Raw genomic sequence first — 10711 nt, forward strand, 5'->3', positions numbered from 1 at the left:
GAAGTCGTAATTATTAGATTGTTTTAAATCTATTTAATTTAGATATTTCAAGACAAAAACATGCAGTCGCTCAGGTCAAGATTTTTCAATTTCTGTATATAACTTTTAATCTATATATTTATTACTGGGTATCTTAGTCATACTATTTCAAATACCCATTATATATAAATTATATTTTAAAATGTAGAGAATTACATTTTCATAATGTGTAACAGACGGTTTCAAAAATAGGATCGTGACGCGATTAGTCCCAAAATTTTGTTTCCATACGTCACATAGGTGTGTATTTGCCAAGTCTCATTGGAAAACAGTTTCCCTTTTTTTAATCTATTAAATTTTCCAAAAAAAGAAACTTGAATTGGCAATTCAATTTTTCCTTTTTACAATTGACGCAAGAAATAATTAACAAACATGTGGTAAAGATGTCAACGAGCCCAAAATAGAAATAAAATGGAACAAAGCTTTTATTACTAAGAGTTCAAATAGTTCGAGTATAATTTTTATATAAATATATACATCTATATTTAAATCTGCCACAATCTTGGGCATATCAATATATGAATATGAAGGCGCACATTCATGGATTCGTTGTTTCAATAATAAATAAAAAAATAGAAACAAATATAACAGTAAGTAATAAGTAATATAACACTAAGTACATGAATTAAGAAAAAAAATAATAAACACTATACTATATTTACAACCTCGGCCTGAGGATCGCCTAACCTGCTCCATCGCCCACGTATAGGGGGTAAAGCAGAGCTCGTGAGATCGTAACGCATTTCTCTTGCCAGATCACAAGCCAGTGGATATTAAGTAAATAACACTCTAAACTTAAGTCGCAAACACTCTGAACAAGACTGGATGATCTAGCTATTGCTACAACTCTAATTGCTAACTTTATTTTGTAAATCTCTGGATCTTTTGGCCCCTAACGTTTTAATCTTATATGTGGATTGTACCGATGACTGAGGAAATTTTGATAACTTCAATATATGAATAATGTGAACAAATTGAAACGAAAATTTGATCTGCCTTGAATTCATATTTTACGTGAAGGTTTTTAATTATTTTTTATAATCAACTAGAGAAATAATTGTATAAATAATCCTTCACACTTCAACATCTTCATTAATTAATTTATTTTACCTGTGAAGTTTCGGAAATGTTTGTTAATCCATTTTCAAGCAAGATATCTAGAAACACTTTGGACTTTTTTTTTTAATATTTATTTATTGCTATTTACAACTGCACATTATAATACATTTAGTAAATCTGATCTAAGTTAAATTGGAGTGTTACAGGCGTGTAGAGAAACTAACCATTGGTAGCATTCTAATGGACTTATTAATCTGTATTACTGAACTACTATTCTGTTATTTTATCAATTCGTTAGATTTATACAGATTCACAGCATTGGAGCATTTGACATATCTTTCCTGATCCATTTCTCGTACTTATGTAGAATTCCATTCCTTTCTCTATTCATCGTTTTTATTTATGTACTTCCTTCTAGGTCTTTTAGCAATTAGGGAAACCGTGAAGGTAACAGTGTTGATATAATTGTTATTTTATATCTGCTAGTAGACATTTTAGCAATTGTCCATCACGGATTTTACCACCACCGAATTCTACCTCCTTCTAGGAATACCAGGATTGAATTGGTCATGACCCACAACCACCTCCTTCCATTAGAAGAATGCTTTGAAGAATGAGAAGCTCTCATTTTTCGTGAGAACAAGAAAACTCCTCTTAATGTAGAGGCCTGCCTTCACTTATACTTATAATTTTTGATCGATTATTGAAGGGTAGGAAAAAGATACATAGCCATAACCAGACTCATTAAATTAGGTGCATATGGCTTCATTGGGTTATGGGAAAACCTGGGCATAATCTCCTTGTATAACAGGCGGTCAAGATAAATACCCTTAGCCAGTAATAAACCGCATATCCTTCATCCGTTATGCTAGCAAGGGTAGAGAAGGCGGTGAGAGTGTTAAGGCGTGACCAAAGCAATATTGATCCAGAGACAGAACCGGTTCGAATTTTGTTTCAGCACAAAACTTTTGGGAGGGTAGAACATTATTTCGTGGCAGATTCACCGAACGAATGCTGTTCTTTCCATTTAGTTAGAATAGCTTAGGGTCGGTAACTTATAGCGTTTTCCTTAAATAAAAGATTTTTGTTGTTGTTTATTTTCAAAAAGGTGCCGCAAAATTTTTCCAGTCCTACAAGGGTTGTATTTTTTTAACCCAAAAAGAGTGCCATGGTAAAAAAGTGGTTTGGAAACCTCCTATATATGGATATAATTTTAATGTTTATTCCGGGAACTAAAGATTACCTCATTACATATGACTTTTTTTATGTATGAGTTTTTTATGCTCCTGAATGCGGGTCAAATTAATGAGTTTCAATTCGATGTCCGAATATTTTACAAAATTATAGAACAAATCTAGAATTATAACATAAATTGTTACAGCTATTATATAGATAATTATACCAATTAGTTGCGCACATAATAATTGGTACGATAAATTTTAGTGAAATTAGAACTTTAGTAGGCTAGGCTTCAGAGCGCCATTATGTACATCCTACTTCACATAAGTACATTCCAGTCGTTTAGGATTCAATTGACACCCCTTTTTTTATAGATTTTTTGAGAATTTCAAAATTAAACCTGGTAGGTAACAGTTAGGTAAAAGATTTTCAATCGGTAAAAAAGTCGACTTTTTAATCTCTTCCTGTTCTTCACCATCGCACTTAATTAAGAAGGATTCTTTTAAAAATATAATTTTAAAGCGATTTGGTATCGGTGATTTTTCTGATCAGACGCGTCCTGAAGGTAAACATTGCAGAAAAACGCAAACAATTTTTTTTTTTTTGGTTTTGACAATATATAGACGAATAGAAAGGAAAATCTAACAAACGTAAATAACAAAGTCATTAGAGGATACAATTTCCCGTAAGCATCCATTATCATAATTTAAGTATCCACGGCCATTAGAGGAGAATGAGTTAATATAGATTCTCGATTATGATGACGTATTGTAACATCATATTAAATTCTGAACCCATTTTGTTTCTTACATATTTTCAATTTTCAGCACCGCTTTGCTTTGATAATTAAGTATTCAACCTTGAAGTTTCAGTGCAATGTTCATGGCTAAATCCTAGCTTGTTTTGTTTATTAAGTTACTTATTTAAAAAAGCACTGATATAAAATGGTTTTAAAATTAAAAAGATTTTCTATGAGAATGGTTTATTAATTATGCTTTGATCTCTTAGAAACCACACTGTTAAGTTCGCTGGAGAAGAAGTGGAATGGTTATGAAGTCGACTTACGTACTAATAGAAACTTCATCGAACAAAGCCTACTAAGTTTCATTTAGAAATTTGCAAAAATATAGTAGCACAGTTGTGGCATAAAGGTACCTTTAATTGGGGAAACATGCGGTAGTTGAGCATGATCATAAGCAAATCACTTCCTTGTATAACCGTTGTTCTAAAAACCGTACTTTTTTTTATTAAATAATGAGTCTCTGACACTTCATGGGTTGGAGCGGTTCACATTATTGTTACTATTATAGTAGTATGATAGGGTAGAACATTGTATAATAATAATAATAATAATAATAAGGCCTAACGAACCCAAAGGTTCAATGCCAATACCATCAAACGCTCTCCGCACACATCCTACCAGTGTGCCCCTCAAAACCCACTCAAAGCTCCTCCAAACCCAATTCCACTAAATCTGTTTTAACGCAATCCTCCCATCATACGTATCGGTCTACCATTCGGACGTTTACTCGTTGGTTCAGTGTTTATTAACATTTCAGGGATATTATACGCCCCTGTGCTATAACTTGAATTATATTTACCGGGTGTAGGTCCCTTAATTCAGTGTTGTGTAATCTTCTAAATTCTCCTGTTAATTCATCCTTTTTCGGTCCGAATATTTTGCGTAATACTTTATTTTCGAAAACCTTAAGACGCTGTTCATCCCTTAGTGTAAGACGCCACGCCTCACACCCATAAAGAACAGTGGGAAGGATAATAGTTTTGTAAATTATAATTTTTAAGATTTTCGATAGAAGGTGCGAGCTAAGCAGTTTAGAAATTGAAAAATAATAAGCATTTCCAGCCTTCAAACTAGCATCAATTTCGTTTTTTCTAGTTACCGTAGAACCTAAATACTTGAACCTATCTACCTGTTCAAACGTATTCAATCCTATATTAATTATAGGATCCGACTATCCGACCATCCACACATCCGCCACCCGTGGGACGCTCCCCTACGCGGTAATGAGCTCGTGCGAGGGAGAACATTGTATAGTATAATATAGAGCAGTGTAGTAGGGGAGAACATTGTATAGTACAATATGTAGTAGTGTAATAGGGGGGAACATTGTATAGTACAATATGTTGTAATGTAATAGGGGGGAACATTGTACCTACGAAAACGTTATACCTACTAACGATGAGCTTTTTCTTCAAAAGTTAGAAAAATGTTCCAAAGTAATATTTTCCTTCTAGTAGGATTGTACAATTTTCGTTGATAGTTTTTACTATAATTATTAACCTTTTACGTGATAAATATCCATTTTCTTATCCTGCCAAACATTTCTGTCTAATGTAGTTCCTAAAGTGGATGTATAAACGGATTACGTTATCCATTCAGTATGAAGAAGAATATTAATATTAAATCACCAAAACTTGACATTACTTTCAAGTTTTTTTCGGCCAAGACTCCCATTGGAGTCCTATACTGCCTAACCATGGTTGGGGGTCAAAGTTCTTCATTTTGTGGGACCGCCACTCAACGAAAAAAGTCAACGCCCCAGGCCGGATTCGAACCGGCACCGCCAATCGACACTAAATTGGTAAGACTGAGTCTTAACCACTGAGCTATGGGGGCCCATACTTTCAAGTTACTACCTCTGAATACTGCAAAGCACCAGGGTGTCAATTCATGTATGTATCTGTAATAACCATCTCTAATTTTGTTAAAAAGAATAAAAACATTTAAATAAGAAAGTTGTTATAAACCTAATCTCATGTAGTAAAATTATTTTTTAAAAACGAAAAGAGTATTTGCGTCCGTTGGTATAATGGGTACCATTCTCTGGTACTTTACGGATGCATCGAAGTACGAATTAAAAATTTTTTTCACCATTTATATATTAAAAACAATGTAAAAAAATTCAGTCTTTGAAATATTTAAGCACAGTTGAGGCTGTGGATGGTTGAGCGTGTTGAGTCAAAAATGGTGCCAGTTTGATCCCAGTCTGGACGGGCTGACTTCTTTTTATGATGGACCCTCGGAATAAATCTAGACTTTCACACTCTGGCTGGAATAGAATAGTGGCCTATAGGATAAACCGTCTTTTCTGGACCGTCTGTAGTTGAGGAAGAAACCGCCTTTGCAACCTCAGAAGCGCCGGTTCGAATCCGGCCTTTATTTTTGTGGTGGACCCACGAAATCAAAACTTGACTACCCTCCCGTCCCCCGACAATTAGAATAGGGTGGTACCCAGTAGAAGACCCACCGTATATGAGAAATGACTAGGAAGTTGTTAAAAAAAAAAACAAAAAACGGACGCTTCAACTCCAAATAAATTTTACGGTTTCCTGGAAACGCTTATCTAAGACTATCTGATTAACAGATACCGCTTTGATCTCAATCTGTAAGAAATTCAATATAGTTTATGACTACACAGAATAATATTTGTTAACTCTCTGCTTCATCGAAAAAACAGATAAAACTAAAAAAAAAAAAATAATCAATAAACCTCGAAAATTTTGCAGTTTTTATCATTTTGAGTAAGAGGGAGCGATTTTACGACATATATTCAACATTCTCATAAACTAGATGGGATCTTCTACAATTTAAAACCAAATCATCGATATCTATAAACCTGATAGTCTTTGAGATAGTTTCTAAAATATAAATTCCAAGGATGGAACAACCTCTGTTTTGCAACAAATTGGAACAAACCCTCCAATCATTTCATTCAAAAACCAATTCATAGCGATGTACGAAAATTGTAAATTGTATTTTGTATGTTGATAGAAATGTATTTATTATTAATATGTTAATATTATTTATTTATTCTTATTTAAGACTAGATTCGAATCACCTATTCGCAATATCCTAGTCGCAACGAGAAGTCAGAACAACCCCGTAGTTAGGAGAAGCCTGTAAGTTAAAATAATCTGAATTATTTTAGCTATATGATTTTTCGTTAGCTTAGTTACGTAAATACAAAATAAATACTTTAGTACAATCCTGTTTTTCAAAAAACATATCTGTAGTTCAGGTAATATGTTTGTGTCTAAGACTGTATCTCTAAAATGAATAACTTTTGTTTATTACTAAAACATAAACATTAAATATTACTATTTTAAATCCTGCTTTAATATAAATGAAAAATAAATCATTATATCAGTACTACTTTAAATATAAGTAAATTTTGTATGGTTTTATATTTTAATGTTAGTAATTTTTTTGTTTTGGTTTTATTTTCAAATAAACGTGTTCCAAAGATATTACCGTAGATATGGGTTTCTTTCTCTATTTTGGTATCCCTATGGACTCCCAAAGGAAGTAGGATTGCCAAAAACGTCGACGGTACAATCTAAAAAATATGTCAAATAGAACAAAATACTTTTTTTGTAATATGTGCTATTATTCAAATAAAGCAGCGAAATGTAGTTCAAATTTCATAATTAATAATGAACATAACTCCATACCTGTGTTCCTCTCCTGACTTACAAAATAATTAAATAATGATTTATAAAATCTTAATTATTACACCTAAAACATTGCTTCAACATATACTTTTTAATCATATCTTTGTTAGAAACTTTGTAACTAAATAATAAACTATGGTGTATTATTTGTATTTGTATGATGTAACGTACTTAGAAATGATCATTTTATTAAAATATCAACGACAAAAGTTTGAAACTACTTGGTCCATTATCAGCTTACAAAACAGAATACCATATACTCACTCTTGACGTACGTTCGTACTTTGGACATGGCCGAGTCGGGCGCCCCCGGAGACACTACTGAGTTGGCGATGCTCCGCAGATCGCGTCCAACGAGGCCTCTAGACCTATCCCCACTTCCGTGACGTGATATTGGGTGCTTGTTGCCAACGGCTACCGGCCACAGGAAATGTCGCGATGCCATAGGTCACGGTGGAAATTGAATCGAAAAAATCAGTCAAAGGATAAAATTCAAATATAAGAAAAATGTATTCTGTTTATATTCCAATTTTCTACTCCGAGGTTAAATTTATATCATATTTTCTCCTTTCCAAAATTTTTGTTCATTTTAAAAAATATTTAAAATATGGAGTTTTCGGAGTCCCACTCCGTCTTCACCGTACATCCTATAATAACAATATTATTTCTCTTCCTGCCTTCCAATGTCTAAAATCTATCAATATACTTCAATTAAAAAAAAAAAAAAAAATATTTCGGAAAAACCACTAGTTAATTCTTCATTTATTTAGCATAAGAGAATATTACTTTTTTTTTTTCATCGAGATAATTTAAAAAATAAATAAAAGAAAACTAACTTCTATAAAGTAATGACCATAAATTAAATTCTTTGTCATCCATCACACATTTAATAGTAAAAAAAAATGAATAATTTAAAGTTTTTTTATTTACGTAAATATTTTAAATTAATTAGAAAATTCGGTTGAATTAATTGCTAATAGATTTTTTTCTAAATCTTCATCAGGCCACTTCCCAGATTTACAATGTTACTTCATATAATTAATTTTTTTCTTCAAAGACTCTCGTAATAAGTAAATGTTTTTAAAGATATAAGTCCAGGCCTAATACTGGGACTGCTGGGGCGGGGTGGATAGGGAAGAATTCCCTTTTAAAAAAAATTGGAGTAATGATTCTATCTTCGAAGGATTTTAACCCTTTCATCGAACATCAAACTATATTCTTTTTATGTGAACGTTTTAAATAAAAATTAGAAAAACTTCCACTTAGAGCAGAAGGGGTATTTTCATGCTAATTCCCAGTTTTAGCAACTTTTTCAATGTTAATGGATATAATTAGTTTTTTTTTATTCAAACATTTAGTAACTTAGTAAAAAAAGTAGTAATTTAGTAAATGTTTCAAAAGTAAGGTAAGCCCGGGCCTAAGAAAGGAAAAGGATTTTGAATCCTTAACCATACTACAGCTTCTTAATTCCAAATACAGAGATAAATTTTTATTTAAGTATATATATACATTTTAATACAGTTGTAAATCAAATAGTCGATTTGATAAACTTTATAATAAATTTTCATTTGTTTTTAAAAATGGTAATTTTTTGTACATCTGTTTCAGACATACAAAAGTCCTGATGTTTAAACTTTCATAAAATTATCAAAATGTTTTCCTTCTGGACAAATATATATGTCCTCTTGTATACATATAATTACACTTTTCAGAATTTCAAAATGAATCTTGGTTTATGTTTAAGTTTTATGAATAATGAATGAAGTTTCTTTTGGTACTGAACTCAACAGTGTAATCATACTAGTGCTTCTCCAGCGCACTTAACTCTTGATTTTCCAGTGGAATTCTGAGACTATATACGATTTAAGACGAATTCACTTCTTGTTTCGAGCAGTTATAATCCAAAAAATCTTGGACGGAAATCGCCATAAAGTGTTAACAATTTTTAGGGATCTTTTTGGTAATTTATGTCCTAACTAAAATCGAAAAATCCTAAAAAAACAAAATCATTTCATGATTCAATATCCTGTAAGAATCCGTTTTCATAATTGAGGTATACGTGGAAGCTTCATCATCATAACGAACATTTTGACTTCCTTAGGACAGCTGGGTCAAGGAAACCTTTATTATGATGAAGGATTCTCATGAGAAATTGAATTCTAAAACAATTTTAGTGTTTAGTTTTGTTCGATTTTCCTCACCATAAAAGTGCAAACATTTTATGGCTTTAGAACGCATTGCACCAAGACTTTATCGGATATAAATTCGTTAATATGATTTAGTATCAAAATTCGTAAAAAACGCTATCTCATTCTATTGAAAATTTCACAATTACAGACGTCGAAGAAGAACTAGAGCAGTTTAAAAGAATAATAATACCAAAAGATAGACCCAATGCCACTGAAGTGACCCTGCGAAAACACCCCATCAGAAACTCCAGAGTTGAATGCACAAACAAGATATGAACTGCATGAAGGTTAGAAAATTAAAACACACCAATCTTATGACCATACGAAAATTTAGGTTATATGGAAGGTTGAAGTTAAACATATATAATGGGCCATGTCTGTACTTTTACGAAGTTATTTTACCCTATACCGTTAAGGCGTCTACTTGACAACCTCGTTACTTAGCGTTTCCGGTTCAAATTTGGCTAAGGTGTCGAATTTTTTTTTCGTGCCGGTCCCATAGAATGAAAACATGACAAACTCTTCCATGGTAAAAATAGGATGGTAACCTGTAAATAACCTGTTTGCTATTTTTATGCTAAAATCTAAATATGCATTCAATTAATTATTACTCCATTATAATTATAAGGAGGTACGGAAAAAAAACAAGTATCAGATGAATAAAAAATACTAACATACAAGTTTTTACGATTTAAAAATAATTAGTACATATTATTGATCATATACATCTCCATTTTATTGATTATTGTTTTTCACGAGCCAAAATAAGAATATTATCAATAATTTACCATTTCATTGGGTCCTTTTGGTTGTAATTTTAGAATACATTTTTCTTTTTTTCAATTTTTTAGGGAAAAATGCTAACAAAAAATTTATTTTATATTAGTAATTAAAATTACCTGTTTTTTAAAAGTTAATAAGTATCATTAGTATAAAATTAATACCATTAATTATGTCATCATTTTCTAAAATTTATATTTGTATATTTTCTTCTTGCGTATCAATGCCCTTATTTTGCTGAGTTGTTATTATAGAACACAATATTTGTATTTATATTCCGTATGTATTCTGCCACTTTTATTCTTTAGTAAGTATATTTCCCATTTGATTTATTAATTACTATTTTGGACTATTTAATATATAACTGTGTTAATAATTTTAACATAATGTAGACACACCAGGTTTGTGGTGTCAGTAATGGGTCACTAACTTGTCCTCAGTCTAGTCTGAGGCTGTTTGTGAGGGTCTGCCATCTTTGTGGCCGTCCTGTCTGTGTCAGTGTTCTGAATGGTTAGTGCAGTGCTGGAGGCTGTAAAAAAATTGATGAGCCCCATCATGATGAACTCTGTACTGTTGGTAGGTTGAATTTTGTATGTATGTGGTCAGTCTTTGAAACGAAGTATATCGTCATATGCGTCTGATTATGCTGCTCTAAAATTGTTGGAGCTTCTTGGCAACAGCAGTTGGTGCTATGTTGATCAGCAAGGGTGCTCCATAGAGCAGGGCTGGCCTGAGCACACTGTTATAAACCATTAATTTGAGGTGGAGGGAGAGATTAGGAGAAGTTAACAGGTGATTAAGCCTGTAAGACTTAATCCTAACCTGCTTGATTTTCTTGAGGCTGTGGCGAGCTAACTTCAGATGTCTATCAAAGATTGTCCCCAGATATACTATTCCCCCTGCTGGTCTATTATCGTGTCCTGCTACCTTTAACTTTAGATAGAGAGAGCTAATTTTTCTAGAAGGAGAAAACAATACAGTCAGTCTTCTTG

At 32.2% G+C, this 10711-nt stretch overlaps 1 protein-coding gene across 3 annotated transcripts in view; it reads right to left on the bottom strand.

Moving 5' to 3' along the window:
* Positions 1–10711, bottom strand: part of Eaat2 (Excitatory amino acid transporter 2) — a 165940-nt gene that overhangs the window by 55892 nt on the left and 99337 nt on the right. The window contains exon 1 of one of the 3 annotated variants that reach the window (XM_014421985.2): positions 7015–7141. The exons of the other annotated variants lie outside the window; for them this stretch is intronic. Within the exon in view, the coding sequence (XP_014277471.1) occupies positions 7015–7042 (28 nt within the window). The 5' untranslated portion in view covers positions 7043–7141. Of the gene's footprint in view, positions 1–7014; positions 7142–10711 lie in introns of those variants that run through there. 3 annotated transcript variants of the gene reach the window in all.

The sequence above is a fragment of the Halyomorpha halys genome, unplaced genomic scaffold (genome assembly GCF_000696795.3).
Source record: "Halyomorpha halys isolate HHAL.00 unplaced genomic scaffold, Hhal_1.1 Scaffold20.1, whole genome shotgun sequence".
Lineage (NCBI taxonomy): Eukaryota > Metazoa > Arthropoda > Insecta > Hemiptera > Pentatomidae > Halyomorpha > Halyomorpha halys.